The 17,276-nt window shown below is 38.9% G+C and overlaps 2 protein-coding genes across 3 annotated transcripts in view; one reads left to right on the top strand and one right to left on the bottom strand.

The window, feature by feature from the left end:
- Positions 1-1,160: 1,160 nt before the first annotated feature.
- On the top strand, positions 1,161-5,359 carry SGO1 (shugoshin 1). The gene is made up of 8 exons (XM_009953152.1): positions 1,161-1,296; positions 1,379-1,575; positions 1,932-2,036; positions 2,510-2,574; positions 2,735-2,907; positions 3,476-4,330; positions 4,830-4,992; positions 5,221-5,359. Exons 1-8 carry the CDS (start codon positions 1,161-1,163, stop codon positions 5,357-5,359), a joined length of 1,833 nt encoding a protein of 610 aa, XP_009951454.1.
- A 2,079-nt stretch (positions 5,360-7,438) lies between these two features.
- Positions 7,439-17,276, bottom strand: part of KAT2B (lysine acetyltransferase 2B) — a 44,597-nt gene continuing 34,759 nt past the window's right edge. For both annotated transcript variants that reach the window (XM_086467538.1, XM_086467539.1), the window contains 6 exons: positions 16,779-16,922; positions 13,828-13,942; positions 13,048-13,084; positions 12,646-12,709; positions 12,470-12,554; positions 7,439-9,440 (listed from right to left, as the gene is read on the bottom strand). In XM_086467538.1, coding sequence (XP_086323664.1) covers positions 9,247-9,440; positions 12,470-12,554; positions 12,646-12,709; positions 13,048-13,084; positions 13,828-13,942; positions 16,779-16,922 — 639 coding nt within the window. In that variant the 3' untranslated portion in view covers positions 7,439-9,246. The remainder of the gene's footprint in view (positions 9,441-12,469; positions 12,555-12,645; positions 12,710-13,047; positions 13,085-13,827; positions 13,943-16,778; positions 16,923-17,276) is intronic.

The raw sequence follows: 17,276 nt of genomic DNA, 5'->3' as shown, positions 1-17,276 counted from the left end.
AGCATTCCACCAGGAGCGTGGTCCAGGAAGAGCGGTAGAGGCTCATCTTGCCACTGCTGCAACAAGCGACTGCTGTAAAATACCAAGACTAATGATTTTTTATCTGCTGTTAAATAAACAGCTGGTTTTTCGCCTTTCCACTACGGCAGCTGCGATGGTGCAAGTGAACAGAGGACCCGGGGCGAGGCTCTAGCCGGGGGCGGGGAGCCTCGGCGGGGACCATCGGGCCAACTTCAGCCAGAGCCCCGCGGCGGCCTCCGTGACCGCCAAGGGCCACAACGACCTCCGTGGACGGACCGCGGCCCCGCAGGCCCCTCTCGCCTCAGGCGGGGGCTGCGGCGGGCCGAGCCGGGCCGGGCCGAGCCGAGCCTGCCCTGTGCCGGGCTGCCGCTGGGGGGGGGGCGGAGCCTCCGCTGCCGCTCCGAGGGGGCGGGGCCAGGCGCCGAGGCCCGGATGAGCGCGGCGGCCGCGCCGTGACGCCACACGCCGGCGCCACCAATGCGAGGGAGCGGCGGTGGGTTTTGAACGTCGGGGAGCGGTGCCAACCGTCGGGCGCGCGCCCGGCCCTACCGCCCCCGAGACCGAGCGCGAGGGCGGCTGTTGGTACCGTTGCTCGGCGGTGGCCGCTGGGCTCGGCGGTGGCCGCTGGGCTCGGCGGTGGCTGCGGTGCCCGTGGTGTCCGTGTCGCCTCCGCCTGTGCCTCGGGCCGCTGCTGCTGGGCGTGGGAGGCGCCCGGCGGTGTATCCGCCTTCCTGAGGAGGTAGGGCTGGCCGGTGGGCGGGTGGCCTGAGGGTCTTGCTGCCGAGTCAGAGGCGCCGGGGCTCCGCGTCCGGCGCCTCAGGGACAAGCCCTCCCCCGTTACCCGTCGTACCGGCCCGGTGCGAACGTTTAGAGGCCTCGGCCTGCCCTTCGCCGGCGACGCCGTGCGGATTTCGGCTCGTCATCGGCAACGGTGACGGTAGCCACGCTGCAAAAATTGTTTTGAAAGTGGCTGTAGCTGTGTGCCTTTTCATGCTTGGGGGTCTCCGGTGTGTGTACGTGCAATTTAGTAACACCGTAAGCTTTACTGGCGCTTCTGTGTTCCTTTTCCTCTGGCGTTGGGGGAGCGTTGTGCACCAGCCTAACGGGTTCTTCACCCTTTGTGCTTTTAAAGGTAGAAGATGGCTGAACACTTGAAAAAGCCCTTCAAAGACAGTCTGGATGACATAAAAGAACAAATGAAAGAGAGAAGAAATCAGATATTGGCAAAGTTGTGTAAAACTAGTGAGATCTCCGCTGTAAAGTGCGAAAGTGCAAGTAAGATGCTTAAATATCCTAATAAGTTTTCATAACTATGTTTTTTTTAAACTAAGTTGAAGTACTCGCTCTTCTATTGCAGCCGATCACTCCACGCAAATAAAGAGCATCCAAGAAAACAACAAAGCTCTAGCTAAGGCTTTGCAAGAAGAAAAGCTCAAACTGAGGGATGCCGAGGCTACCATCCTTCAATTAAGGAAAGAGTATCACTATCTGAAGATTGAGATGTTTAACTTACAAAGAAATCTTAGGTTCAAGCAAGCACAAGGACCTCTTGAGGTATTTTTAATAATAACTTAACGATTTACTGAAGCTGAACATCAGAGCTGCACCATGCCACTGATATCTTTATGATCTTAAATGTCTCATTAAAAATTAACTCAATATATAGAACAAGTTTTTTCATATTTTCCCCTAATCTGGTCATTAACTAAATATTTTTTTTCTGGCTACTCTTTCTTCTTTAATTAAAATCTATCTTCTGTGAATTTTATTTTTTTATCACAGTTGAAAGGTACCTGACGCAGGTATCTTCAGGACTTAGTCATAATACCGATAAGAAGTTATTACATTGGTACGTTGGTAGTTCATACTAGAGTATGACATTAACGGTGTTATTTTCCTTTGTCCGCTAGAGTAAACTGTCAGCCTTGAATGAGATAATTTCAGAAGTTTATTGCAAGTTACTGGAGTCCGTTGATCTCCTTGGCCCAGCAAAAAATTTGTGTTCCATAGGTGTGGTAAGTACCTTTTCCTCTTGAGGGGCAGGATTTCTGTTAATTCTTTCCCTTACTCCTTCCAACATGGATGCTTATAGTTTTTGAGATTTGAGCCTTAGTTTGGAGGTATGACTATTCCCACAGTTCCCAGTATGACATAGCGTCCACACTGTGGGGGTGTGTAGTAGGTTGTTAGTGGGACTGATAGTCTGCTACAAGCTGGTAAGGCCACCCTGATTTTCTGTGGTTTTGTCTTGTTCCCTGTACCATCCTTACAGTTCCTTCCCCTGTCCACTATCAGTGTGATGAATGTGCTGACTTGCAGGAGCTGAGTATGTAAGATCCCACAGCACTTTGTGTTAGCTGGCCAGAAAGGAAAAGAGTCAAGGGCCTCTTCAGCCCTTCTGTGGGTAACATGGCTGTTGTCTAAAATTTGTGTATGGTGTAAGCTTGTTTCAGCTATTCAGTCACAGTAAGATTTATTTTGTTGACAGAATCGGAGTGGGCTGTGTTCAATTCTTGGAAATAGTTCCAGTGTCATAGGACAAACACATTCAGTGTAAGTATCTTTTATTAATACCTATTTATATTTGAAAATTCCGTTACAGTAAACTTAATTTTCTGACTGGAAAAAGGGAAGAAATCCAATGTAATAAAGTAGTTCTTTGTCATAAAATATATTGCTGTTTAGTAAATACTACCTTTGCTATTTTCTCTAGAGGACTTCTACAGTGTGCCAATGGAGATGATCAAGTGCTTCCAAGGGGGATGGAAGCTGATAGTGATAGAATGGAAGCTGATAGTGAGAGAAATGAGCTGGCTCATTGTCTGTCAGAGGTCTGTGAGGAATCTGACAATGCCATTTCCTTAATCAAAACAGTTCAAGACAAAGGTAACTAAATCAAAGTATCAGACATTGCTCCATTCTGAACCGTGAAAAAAAAGTGTAGGTTTAAAACACAATTACTGCTTTTGACGTAACTGTCAAGTTATTTTCCACTTATAAAGGTCAGAAATTAATGTTGGCAACTGGTAAACTTTTTGACTGAAGTTGCCTAGCAAAACGGGAAGAATTTGAAAATGCTTTGTCTTCTATATACCTGCAATCTAGTTTCATTGTCTACCAAACAGTTCAATGCAGTCATCTTTAGTCATGCATTATCATTTCTGAAATCAGTAATTGTTAACAAAGCAAAATTCTCAGAAAAATAAATGACCTGTAGATAACCTTTCCAAACAGAATAATTTAGAGGAAAATCCTAATGTAGTATACTTAACCACTTCCTGTCTGGAAAGGGTATTAAACAGGGCTTATCTTGATTGCCAAATATGGTTTATACAAATCTGTGGAGAAAATTCTAAGAACAGTCTTTGATTTTTGACAGGTTCAGAATTTGCACAAAACCTTAATAGGTTGTTACTATTTAGATTTAATATGACTTTTTCTCTTCAATTACAAGGACGAACATCTAATTTTCATCTGGACAACACAAGGTCAGAGCTAGAAAATGTTTCTTCAAGTGGAGAGGATCGATTTGGTAACGTGCTACCAAAAAGTGTGTCCACCAAGTGTCACTATTCAGCGATGAGAAATCACGATGGACTTTGCGCTGAGGTCTTGGATGGTTCGGAAGCACTTAATTCAACAAAAAAGCTTTCTGAACAGGATGAAATTAGACTTGAGGAAAGTCTAGAGAACCATACTGTAGAAAACATAAATTCAGCTATTTCTCAGTTGAATAAAACCAAGATAGGTTCAGAGCTGCTGTTGAGGCAGACAGATTCTGAAACTGCACAGTTCAACTTAAACAATAATTCTGATCTTAAACGACATGAGTGTAAAAACAAAGAAGACTCTCAAATAAGGAAAGAGAAGCATCAGAAGGGAAAACTGGAATGGCCTAAAAATACTTCCAGACAAAGGCCGAAAAAAATACAGGGTAAAGAGGCTTCCAAAGAAAAGCTGGATTTCTTGGGTGGCTCCAGTGATGCTTTTGACTTTCATTTTGAAGAGTGTGTCCATGTTACACCTTTTCGACAACGTAAGTTGATTGACGGAGATGCTGGTATGGATGGCAAAGAGGACTTATCTGAAACTAGTACTGTCAAGTCAAGTGATATTGAAGACGATTCAGATGACAGTCTCTATGAGCCTTACAAGAGTAAACCGAAAAAGAGGAGGAATTCAGTATGCAAGCAGGATACTTTGCCAGTCCAGCCAAGGCCAAAGTCTAAAAGATGTTTGGCACAGCGTGAGCAGAAACTCCAAAATGAAAAACAGACTGAAAGCAATAAATCAAGTGACAAATCCATTAGTAAGTGTAGAAAGTGTTCTTTAATTGGTTTTGTTTCCTTGAGAGATAACATTGTTTAAGGGATTTTTGGCTTTTTTATTTAAATACAAGCAGAATAGTGTTATAAAAATCATTAGATTCTTTCTTCTGTCCACCTTTTTTCTTAGGAGAAATTGGAATTAAGGGTATGTTTTATTTAAGAAATTGGTCGACAATGAATTAATACTGTTTTAGATGTGTTTTAATGATGTATTAAAGCTGAGGGAAAAGAGGAGAACAAGAGTGTTAACTTGAGAGAGAAGTGGAATAACAAATCATACTTCACCTGGTACTGCTCAGTGTTAAGTTATTTTTCCAAATTAAAATCGTGATTATTTTTTGATGCTTTTATGTATTCTTAAGTTGAAAGATGAAGATAATAGTTATAGCTGAGAGTTACTTCACATCTAGTACATTTACTGACATTCTCTTTTAAGCTAGCTTGCCTGAATTGTCTTAAGTGTGCCTAATTTCTTCCCAGGTAAGCCTCCTGAGCCATCTTGTGGTCATCTGTGCGATGTTACCAGCACCGCTTCATCGCTCCCCGGCACCGGCAATGCAGCTATGGTCCCAGAAGGTGAAGGACCAAAAAGCAAGCGGAGCTGTACTGTTTCTGTGACCTACAAAGAACCAAGTATTTCAAGGTAGGTGTCTTACATAAAGTTGATGATACTCCATGAAATGGAGGATTTGAGGGGATTCTTTAAATATTGGAAATAGGTTCTTAACAAAACACTCAGAGAGAGGTCTGATGCTAGTAATATGAAATAGTTCATGTGAAATTGAACTTGCTGGCTGAAAGTTAATGTTTTAAGTGATGTGGGGAACAGAACTCAATTTTGCCTTTTTTTGTTGTTGTTTCTTTTTAACAGGAAACTCAGGAGAGGAGATCCCTTTACAGATACAAATTTTCTGAATTCTCCACTTTTCAAGCAGAAAAAAAATGGCAGATGCTCTCTTAAGAAAAGATCTCTGACAAAATACAATGAGAAATTTGTTGGTTGTCGTTAAGATTTCCAGTCTCAATAGCAAAACTATACTTCTCCATGAAGAAAGGAATTATTCCATCCAGGAAATTATTGTTGTACAATATCTTACACAAATATGTAATTATTTCTGTGTTACTAAGGGTACAAAATTAAGGGAATTTGGTTTTAGTCTAGTGACTTGTTATTTATGATATAGAAGACATAAGACTGCTTTTATAACTAAAGTGATTCCATTTAAACCCATTTGTGAGTATATCAAAAGTATCTGATAGAAAAGATAGCAAACATAATTTTATGACTTAGACCTTGCTTGAACTCAGTGGTTGGCAAAGGTGAACTTAAGGTATGTATGTTTTTGTGTTTTTGTTAATAACAGTGTTTGTACAGATCTTCTTTATGTAATGGTTGTAATTTCATGTTGAAGTTCATAATAAATGTCTTAGTGATTGGAAATAGCTCGAGGTCGGTGGGTGTTCTTTTTGCACAGTTTCCATATTTGCTTCGAGGGTAGCAGTGTCAACAAGCCAGGGTACTTTTCCATCTTCTGTGCCATCACCATTGTTTAGAAACAAGATTGCCAGTGGTAATTTGGTTATGTTGCTAGAGCTCTCAAAAGTAGCAATTGAGCAAATTATCATCAGCTTAAACTTGGGTTGTTCCGGCCTGCTTATCTGTGAAGGCTGGTGAAGAGGGCGTGTTTTGGTGGAGTGTAAAGTAAACTGCCATTATAGGACTTCATAATAATTTTGCCCTGCCTTGCCAAGTGCCTTCACTAGAGGAAGATCTGCCACCTCTGAATTGGTACCAAAGTACCGGAACAGGCACTAAGCCAGAAGAACGCTGTTATAAACTGTCCACAAGATTTGAAGGTTGCAGAGCACTCAAGCTAGCTTTTCATTGCTTGAGAAGTATTTAAGTATTAATGGATACTTGAATACAAAAAGGAAAGCTACAGCCAAAATAAATAATGGGAAAGTACAAAAATCCAGGTTCTTAATTTGTCTTGCAAGATTGCCTGTCTTGCCTGTCCCACTTCACTAGGTGTAAGATCTCTCCCTTTCTGTAATAAAAATGTATCACGTTAATTACTGCTTTACTGGTAACTTCTTCCATGAAAGCTGTAGCTACTGAGTGTTTGAAAATATTTGTTCACACCACAGCCTTTGGATGCTGGAACTGATGCTTCACCTTGTATTTGTATCCTAAAAGTCTAGCTCCGGCCTTTACCATCTTTGGTGTGAAACTAGTACTATAGGAACTAAGCAGAATGATTTAATTTTGGGTGCTCTTTTCCTCAGGCAAACAAATCTGTAACAAACAGCCATTTATCAGGGACAGAAAAGAACAACTTCACAGCATAGCAGTCATGGCAGCTGGGTGGATCTGGGGTTTGGTTTTTTTTTTGATTGAGTAAGCTTGAAGTGCTGCAGTTCCATCACAACTGCAGGAAGAAGTCAGAGACTAGCTCACCTCATCTCAATTGATATTCCTAGAAGTGTCCAGGAGAAGAGCTGGACCTCTTTTGACCACTATTTGCTACCCTCGGAACTAAATCTTAGTGGATGGGGGAAAAAAAAATAAAGCTCTTCATACTCTCGTTATCTGTCAGGGAGTGGACAGGTGCAGGGCTTGCTTATGGCATGCAAAATAAGGGTGCCACCTCAGTAACGTTGTCAGGATAGGAGGCAAGTACAAGCTCAACCTGGACTGTGGTTTGCTCCTACGTACATTGTGTCTTGTGAATAAAGGACTCTGACTCTAGTAGACAAAAATGAGAAAACAGCATAGGCATGCTTTGAGGTGAAAAATCAGAACTTTTGAACAGCTCAGTCAAAGAATTCTTTGAGGTGTTGAGGAGATGGGCATAACAGCACTGTAGTTCAGTTACCATGGAGCTGGGAATGCTACTTGGAACGGTCACAGCTTTCCATACTGAATTCTCAGTCCTATGGTCCCAGGGAGCTCAGAGGCTTTTTTGCTTCTTTTCTAGTGCACCTGGACGATGCACTGACTGCACTCTTGTAGATTCACTGTGAAATTACTTCAGTGTGTGTATCTGTAGTGCAAAAACTAATTAATGAAAAAGAGACACCAAAATAAGTTGGGTTTTGTACATATATAATTTAAAACTATTCTGTACCAGTACAATATATTAATTTTACAAATGTAAAGTTCATCAGCTGTTAAAGCATTTGCAAAACCACGTATCCTACCGTAACTTTATTGCACAGTATCTATGAAAATATTAATTCTTAAATTAGAAAACAAATGTTTCAATATAGAAGAGACAATCTGATTGAAAGACAATAAGAAAATCTACTCTGAAAATAAAATTTCACAGGATACCAAGCTTAACAGGTGCATCTGTAGTCCCAATCTACAAAACAGGATTATAGCATCCAGTACTGGCTATTAAAAAAGAAAAAATACTCGCTGTACCTTTGTTATAGATCCCAAATGTAGGTCAGACTAATCTCATACAAAACACTGTGGCAAGTCTAGTGTTAACATTTTGAATACCTTGTGTGTACCACATTTACTACTTCCAGGTAGTTCCTGACATCTACTTGCTGAATCGACTTGTGATTTAACATTGCACAGGCATTTTGCAGGAAAATGTTCTTTGACACAGCACAGGATTGGGGTTTTTTTTCAGTCTTATAACTATTGAATTTTACCAGTGTAACATCTGTAAATATAAAACACCAAGAATGAAAGTCAAATCTGTTTTTCACAAAAGCAATTATAATTTACAGTTACAAACTCTAATTAGAAAATGTCGACAACTTTTTGGCCTGTACTGATCTCCATTAGGAAGTTAGGTGTACCTCTTAATGTAGTGTAAGCAGCAAAATATATATATTTTTTTAATATATATATATATACGTGCTCAATTTGAAGATATACTAACATGAGTTGTAAAATGCTAATGTGTTCCTGGGTCTAAATAATCACAGTTAATAAGCATTTACAATAAAGCTTGGTAGAAAATCCAGTTTACCACAGAGCCAAGTATATAAGCTAGAAGCTGTCATATGTTGACTACTTTTGTGTACAACGGTCTTATCTCTGGTGAATAATCTAAAGAATTTATCGGTGAGGAGTAGTAAATAGGGTGGATCATGAAGTGCATCAAAACCTTAATTCTACTAAGCCAATTGAAATTGTCTAATACACTCAAATCAGATTCTCTGAAGTTATTTTGGGTACTTATGTCCTGCATAAGCCAAGTCACTATGACATTACACATCTAGCCAGATTTTTTTTTTTTTTTTAAATAGTGGTTATGCCATTGCAATTTGCAAGTAAAATATTTATCAAAACCCTAAATGAATAGAAAAACTTGCATCTATCAAAGAGTACAGGCCACCCTTTTTGAGAACTGGCTGCTCTTCTCTCACAGCTTCTCAACCAGCTGAGTGTTTCTTTTAAAAAATAATATCTTATAAAAAGATTCTACAAAGAAACAAGTGTTTCAGAACCCCCCCAACTGTTGTTTTCCTTTACTATTTTCTTTTTTACTGGAAAAAATAATAAAACTTTATCAAATAGGTACTGCATTAGGTAAGCTATAACATCTGTTGTCTGGGAATTTTCTTCATATTCCCAAACATGTGCAATTTCCCACATGTTTTGTGGGGTTTCTGAGGCTGTAGCTGATAAACTTATGAACATACGGTAATGGGCACACAAAAGAAATTTTCCGTAATTAAATACATTATAAAGCATTTTAATAAAATAATTTTTGTAACTTCAGTATAATACATGTTTGCAAAACTAAAAGGGTTTTTAAAAGTGCTAAGTATTAAACAGAAGTTTCTTGAAACCTTAAAGTCCCACAACTCTCATATATAATGCCTTCCCCTGCCCATAAAGTAGGCACACTATTTGGTTGTAAAAAAGACAGTGTCACTTGTCAATCAATCCAGCTTCTTTAATTTTTGTGTAGAAGAATTTCTCCAGTATATTGGCACATTTGTAGTATTCACTCTCGGGGGGGTTGTACTCTCTGCAATTTGTAAAGACTCGCTGCAAGTCTGCCATGAATAATTTCTTAGACACGTAGTACCTATTCTTGAGTCGCTCACTCATTGTTTTGAGATCTGTACAGAAGAAAAATAGATTAACAGCGTTTGATTTAAATACTTTTTGTATGCAATATCCCTTTAGACTCATTTGCCATTTAACATGAACTGGCAAAGCCAGGATTTGGAAATCCTAATTGCCTTAATCTAAGGCGTGGTCCTGTTTTTATCTTCAACACCAACTGAGCCCCTGGAACTCAGCAATATCTCACTGCAAGAATGATTTTGGGTAGAGTTTATTTTTTCTTCTTTAGAAGACTAAAGCATCATTCTTTTGTGTTCTCATACTTCTCTGAGTTTTCAGAGGGTATTAGGCTTCCCTAACTCTCCTCTAACAGCTCTGTGAGGCAAAGCTGTTGTCAGCTCTGCTGGAGGAAGCCTTAGGAGAGTACAAGAAAAGAATTCAAATATCACAAAACATATATGTTAACCTAAAATCCTTGCTTGTGTGCAAACACAGCGGAGAAGAAACATCTGTCTATCTTACAAGCAGTACTTGCAGCTTTGAAAAAAGATTAATTTGTTCCACGCTCTACATATATTTTAATTACATCATTAAAGTTTATAGTTATGTATCCCTTTTTGAGTCATGTGAGAACAGAACTCCTTTATATTAAAATCAGTCATCCATGAAATACATAAATCATCTCAGTATTTTCCACACAGTCGCTTTCCCAGTAATTCCTATCACACACTTAAAAATTTTGTCTACATTACTAGTGTTCTAGCAATGAGTACAGGAATAGAAGTAGTGGGAGGTGTGCTGGATGCCTTGACTTTTCTCACCTCAGACGCTCAAACAACTATTTTTTTAGCGAGGCTTGAGCCAGGCTTCAGCAGCACCTTTGTGAGACTGTAACAGAAACAGCTGACACAGAGAAGACTTACTGCCAACAAGTATTGTAAGGAAAGCAGAGACCAAAGGCCTCCAATGCAAAGGAATTAAACCTTAAAATTTAAGATATAAAAATACAGTTGTGGGTATTTTTTTTTGTTTGGGTTTTTTGTTTGGTTTGTTTTTTTAAGGGACATTTGGCTTTGGTAAAATAGAGAAAAACCTTGTCAAATCGACAAGAGGGGATTATTTAAGAAAAGTTTGATGGATGCTCTCAAATACCTCTTCCAATGATATATAACTTGCCATTCACTAGCGTTGCACAATATTTTACAAAAGCAAAGGCTCACTCAGCTCCCATTAAGTCTGAAATTTAGGTGCCTACATCTAAACTAGATATCCATAGTCTAATTATAGTACCCAACTAAGAAGACTCTTCAGCTCACCCTAAAGCAAACATTGCCTGGCTGGTCAGTTAAAGCGCTCTCCTCTAACTACAGTTAAAGTTTGGCTCCATCTGTCATTCAGCCATACAGCTTTTGTACTGCAGATGAAAAAGCAAAAACACTTAAACAGGATTTCTTGAAAACAAGCAGCTGAAAGAGCACTTAAAACAGGGGAAAAAAGTGTTTATACATGAGAACTGACCTTAGGCAGTAGTCAAAAAAAACTACAGCCATACCTCTCAAATATCGTACAATTTAGTCTGTATGTACGCAAACGTAAAGACAAACATTGTATCTTGTATGTGATAGCCTAAGAAAACACCATGCTCTTTCTTTTTAATTGAAATTATGTCTGAACAATTTCTGTACAGTATCAGCAAGGTGGCAGTGAGAGCAGAAAGAAAGCAGAAGCTGATCACGAATCAAAACACAGTTTAGTTATGCTGGGTTCCTTAGCTGAAAAAACAAAGCAAAACTAAACCAAAGACCTCAGCTTAATCCTAAACTGCAAGCTGCTGCCCCCACCCCCAATGTAATACATCTGAACAAGGAAAGGACAGACCACAGTACTTTGGGTTTGCCTACCCAGGCAGTAAGTTCTTTACCACTGTTCAGATTAAACAGCCATCTAGATCTAGCCTCTGCTCAGAAAAGCAGAGAAAACTATGCCACGGGAGGGTGTCAACAGTCTTTTGCCACAAAATACATTTGTGTCAGGGATACAGGAAGGCAGCTGCTGTTTTATAAAGTACACGTATATTTGCTATTTGGAAATGGCAAGTTGAATATAAAAAAATCATTAAGTCAAATTGGTATACGCAGGCTAGGTGCCTATGCAAAGCAACATGAACAAACACTTTAATTCTCTGAGAAGGTGATTGATAGTAGCCTGCAATGAACTCGTATTTCATTCTCTAATAACATTAAAAGGTACAGAAACTGTAATCAGAAAGATGGAGGCAAGTGTTGCATAAATAATGAAGGAGTAGCAGGATTCAGTTTTAAATCTGCTGCAATACAAATCAAAACAAGCATCTGTTTAGAACAGCACTGAATCATCATTGAAATTATATGACCCAGCAGTCAAAAGCAAAGAAAAACGTTATTAGCACTTGTGTACTTCCCTTTGCAAGTAATCCTGCATAAAAAAATCGCTGCGTGATTTAAAAACAAAAATAGATAAATAAAAAAAACACCTCAGGCAACTTTGTCAGATCTAGAATACAAAGATAAAAGTTATCTTACACTCAGTTGATGAAGCATTTTCCCAAACTTAAATTGGAGCAAACTGTTAAGACTTAATTAGAAAACCCTGGTACTTTTAGAAAGGTTTTCTCTACGTGACTTGGAAAGCTTAAACCTGTTTTTCAAAGCAATTCGAATGTTCACGTGTTCCTGAAAGTTTATCTTGAGATTTTTTTAACATACCAATAGGATCTGCGATAACCAGTTACCACACACAAGAACATAGTTGTACAACCCGCATGAGCCAGCTCAGTCCCAGAAGTCTCTAACTGACTGCGTCATTTAAAAGCTTGCTAGGGCTCTCTAGGGCATACTAACATTTCACATGTATACACTACAGATGCTTCACAAAGGTCACAAAGCAGTCATAAATTTCAAATGACAGCATCGTACTCTTGGCACTTCAGAGCTGCAGGTAATACATATCTTTTAACATAAAACAATCAGATTACAATTTAGTGCTATGTCTCCAGCTATAAAGATTTTTAAACTCTATACTTAAAAAATGTTAATGGCATTACCCATGGGAAACCTTATAACTTCATAATATCCAGGAGCTTCTGTTCTCTTCACAGGTTCCATGAAGGGCCAAGCGCTTTGATGGCTCTTTGGTAAAGAAAAAAGTAAGGTGTCTAATATGGACACTCTATATTAGAAATCATTTTAAAATCTTTACAGAAGCTAAACTAGAACTCACCTTCACCTGCTGCAGGATGGTTTTTAACGTGCTGTAAAGTTGATCTGGATCCTTGGGCTCCTTACTTGAAAGAAAGCATGAATAAAAAAAAAAGATTAGCTTAAATCCCTTATCTTCATTCTTATGACCTGCGTCTTACCTAAAAGCAACTCCAAAGTTTCAAGCATTTTATGGAAGAAATAACATTTAAAAGAAAAAGCAAACAACACCCCACCACCCCCACCCCCCAAAAAACCAACCAACCAAACAAAACCCAACCTAAACCCACTTACGAACTCATCCCTTGCAGATTATTTATCTGTTTTCCAAGGGATAGAAGGAAGTATCGAATGACATTGTTCAAAGACTTTTCTCAAAGGAATCTCCAAACTGCTTCATCGCTTTACTCTGTGCAGCACTTACCCTCTTTCCTTCCCGCTTGGTTTCCAGCCAGTCTCTCCTGTACACCAACAACATGAAAGATTACACAGGAACTACAATAGGTTAAAACATTAACTGAGTTTTTGCAACTCAGCATTTCAGAACTGCTGCAGTAAAACGGGTTTGTTTTAATAAATGCTACTCCTGATAAATAACACAACCGTGTAGCCTACAGTCCCATTCAGTCTCCTACATGCCTCTTCCTCCAGACTGCTGACAAGATTCTAAAATACTGCTACATGTAACACGTTTTTCAATCATTCAATACCTATTTTGCCAGAATCTCTGTAAAGAATAATGATGTCAAAGTTACCCAATTTGATTCGCTAGGGATAGAAAGTAAATTGCAGAAAAGCACAGTGAAAAAAATCCCACAAAAGATGATACTTAAATGTTCTAATTCTGTTTTGTCCTGTAAGTCCATGTTTAGCACAGAATTCATCCTTGTACAGGAGTGCAGTGCCTAACAGTGGTCCCAGAGGGAAATTGCTGACTACACTGCGATACAAATCAAAGAGGGATCACATATAAACAAAATTATATACATGTATATACAGGAGGATCAGCCTGGAATGCCTTGGGGAAGTCTCAAAGACAGCAATTGTAATGGAAACACAACAATCTTCATAGAAATCAAATCAGCAGACCAAAACAATTGCATTTTAACCAAAAAGAAATACGTGACTACATTAGTATGTCTAGTCTTGGACCTTTCTTGGGCTGTTCTGCTTCTGTTCTACATTGAAAGAGGTTGATACGTACTAATTCCAGGAATGCTTTCTATAGGAATCTGCCGTACTCCATCTTTGAAGCAAGAAAGGCCAGGATAAACTTTTCGTATCTGAGCTTGTTTCCTTTCTATGAGCTTTTTAATGATCTGTAATAAAGCAGCAGAGAAAACAAGAAATAATTGCCTCGCTCAAAAGTAACCCAGAGGATTAATGCAAAACTGTGATGAACAGAAACACTCTCGCTTCCTAATCTTACACTCCTTTATAGATCCCCTGAAGCTGGTAACAGGGATGAGCTACATGGCTGAACACCGATTTTGCAGATGAGGCTACCAGGTCTCTCAGCTGGCCATTTAGGCACAAATCTGGAATAAAAGGAGTCATTGCTCGCTGTATGGATCACAAGCTGCACAGCTCCTGGGCAGGTGGCAGCAGAGGTAGGGAAGGAAATTTCCTGGAAGCAGGTTTGGGAACTGGTTCTAATTCTAACAGCTGGTGCTTCTGAACTGCTTCAGCACAGCTGGTCGGAAATTTCAAGGCACATTATTGAATGCATATATTTCAACACACATATATATGCGTATTCCAAAATTTTAGAAATACCTGTTCACTTCAAAGTCCCAATATAACAGTAGGAGTTGTTTAGACATCAGTCAGAGATACTCTTACTGAAGGTTTTCTCTCAAGGAAGTCAGGATGATGTCAGTCTTTGGAACCAAAATTTGGAAGTCCTACTCTGTAAATGCCAGGAAAGGCTTTTCCAATTCTGGGGTACACTCTGTTCTGCTTTGCAATCTCATAACCCCAGTTATAAGTAATTTGCTTTGGTGCTCTTGATACACACTTAGACCCTTACCTAAGCTTTGTGTGTCCTGAACATAGCACTTTCAAAATGGCTTACATCACAACCGGGTGTAAACAAATGCACAGCCATTCAGACCACCACAGTTTGAGAGATTATTTTCTTTAGAAATAATAAAGATGGACATATTTTTATTTTTAAGGACCTTCACTCCCCCACATATTTTCTCTCAAAGAAGAGGAAAAGAAAAACCAGACTTTCAACAGAGGTAACAAATGTTAAAGAGAAATACAGTATACAACAGCACCATGGCCAGATTGCAGTGTAACATCAAAATACTTTCAAACTGATTGTTAAATGCACCTTAAACCTTTTTTATAATTCAGGAACTAGTGGCTCTTCCTGATTAAGACAAGCTGTTCAAACACTAACGCTGATTACTCACAAGTCAGCAGGTCACAAAGCTTTGCATAAAGCAATTTTTCATGTTTTTCAGAATGAGTATAAATGAGCTACAAATCAGGCAGTGCAAATTCACAAGTGGTGGTCTGTGACCAGTACCCAACATTGGGTGACACAGTCTTAGCAGTCATAGGCATATACTCGAATTCTTTAAATAAAAGCTTAGATCCCATGAAAAGCTTCACTTCTAAAAGGACAGGACTAGAAAAGTCTGATGTCCAGTATTGGCCAATACCTGCAGCAAAACAAATCAGTACGTAATCCATACTGTCAACATTCAAAATTCTGCTTATGTCCAGATATCATCTTCATGACAAGCGAACATTATTCACAAAGCTGCAGACTGTGAAGGCTATTTCAAATTTCCTTGGAACACGAAGAATAAATAAAAAGCCTAATCTGTGTTTTGAGTGTTGAACAGGCAATCTGAAGATGCACTTCCAAAGGTGTATATATTTATTCTCAGAGAAGATACAACAGCATAGATCAGTGTGTATAACAGCAGCTTGCTTTCTAATAATGGTAGACATGAGACGTCAAGAGGACCAAGGCTCTTTGTCTCCAAGTGCTTTGGAACAATATGGACATCCCGTCAAATGAGAGAGTGAAGAACACAAAATAACATAGCACTAATAAGGCAGTCCCAGAGCCAAAATCTTAAAAACTAAGTTTTTGGAAGTGGCATGTTGATGGTTTGGGCCTAGAACTGTATTACTGCAGTTAAGCATGCCTGAGATGTAACAGGCTACAAGAGACACATTTGCTATCCAGCCACCCTGACAACATCCCATCCCTGAGAGGAAGGTGACATGTCCAGCAGTAGACAGGGATCTGGAAAGTAACCCAACCAAGCAGAAATGAAAGAGAAAAAAGTACGATCTATGTTATATGGACATATGAAAATTTTCCCAATGAGTGAAGTTAAGAAACATTGTAAACTAAATGTATAGCATTCAGATATTGTCTTTTGTTCTGCAAGCATGGACCAAATAGTTCTGTTGGAAGGAAAAAGATTGTTCCATGAAGAAGCATTTTAACAAAATAAAAAGCCATGAGATTTGACCAACCTTGAAAGAAAAAAACCTGTCCTTGTAATTTGTATTTCATTAAAAGCCAAGGAAGGTATTTAAACAGAACTGGAAACATCTTAACTATTTTGCTACTAAACTGCCTTATTACATGGAATATTATTATGGACTAAATAAAAAACTTCCCACAAACTCCCAAGAGGCACAGCCTGGAATTGAAGACAGCCCACCCTTGATTTGTATATTAAAACAGCATCAGAAAAAATAATCCTCTTTCTTTAAAGTAAAATTCAGAACACGCAGTACAAATACTCCATTCAAAAGTCACTCTATTGAACACTACTGTCACGGGGGGAAAAAAATGAAAAAATTTAGAAAGCTGCAAAACAAATCAATCTCACAAGATTTTTGCTTAGTTATGATTTATGACATAATTTAGCTATGAAATACTGCTAAAAATATCAGTACTTTTCAACACTTCTGTTATAAAGTTAGCAAGGTAAGATTTAATGCTTCAACTGCAAAATTATGGCACTGTGACTTGAATGAAAGAATTATTCTAACTAATAAAAGTATGCATTCCAATGTTTTAAGCACCAAAGCAAAGCAGAGAGCTAACCTGGCACTGACTGAATTGTTTCTAAACATCTGAATAGATTATAATGCTCAGTGTTTCATTTCAGCCTTTACCTCTTTTTGCTTTTTAATGATGACAGAAAATTCTGTGTAGGGGATCCTTGGATTTAATTCACATCCCATTAATGTGGCACCCTCATAATCCTTGATGTAGCCAACATATTTTGCTTTTGGTACTTTAATATCTTTGGAGAAACCCTGAAGAAGAAAATAAACCTGAAGTTGTCACAATGTCTTTTTCCTTTAACATTTGTTTTAACTGAAATGCTGTGATGATTTAGAACCAAGTTCACCATAATGTTAAAATACAGACAATACAATGGAAAGATTTACAGACCATGGTTTATAGCACTACAAACACCTTCTCATGGGAGTCATCCGATACAAGAATAGGTAATTGCTTATATGTATAGGAAAAGAAGTGAGATAAGGGAGATAAAGAGATGGAGGAAAAGATTTTTAATATGGACAAATTTCCTGGATTTTTCAAAAAAATTCGCTATTTTAGTACTAAAGGATGTCAGTCCTGTAGTCATTAGTCAAGGAAAGTTG

This window comes from Leptosomus discolor, chromosome 7 (genome assembly GCF_034619465.1).
Source record: "Leptosomus discolor isolate bLepDis1 chromosome 7, bLepDis1.hap2, whole genome shotgun sequence".
Taxonomy (NCBI): domain Eukaryota; kingdom Metazoa; phylum Chordata; class Aves; order Leptosomiformes; family Leptosomidae; genus Leptosomus; species Leptosomus discolor.
The sequence above is the reverse complement of the archived record's forward strand: the minus strand, read 5'-3'. Positions and strand labels throughout refer to the sequence as shown.

What these genes read in the sequence shown, in the direction of transcription:
- SGO1 (XM_009953152.1), top strand. Translation starts at nt 1,161, where the DNA reads ATGGCTGAACACTTGAAAAAGCCCTTCAAAGACAGTCTGGATGACATA. An exon ending in ATTTGTGTTCCATAGGTGTG is followed by an intron (nt 2,037 to 2,509) that starts GTAAGTACCTTT and finishes TTTTGTTGACAG; the next exon opens with AATCGGAGTGGGCTGTGTTC. An exon ending in AAAGAACCAAGTATTTCAAG is followed by an intron (nt 4,993 to 5,220) that starts GTAGGTGTCTTA and finishes TCTTTTTAACAG; the next exon opens with GAAACTCAGGAGAGGAGATC.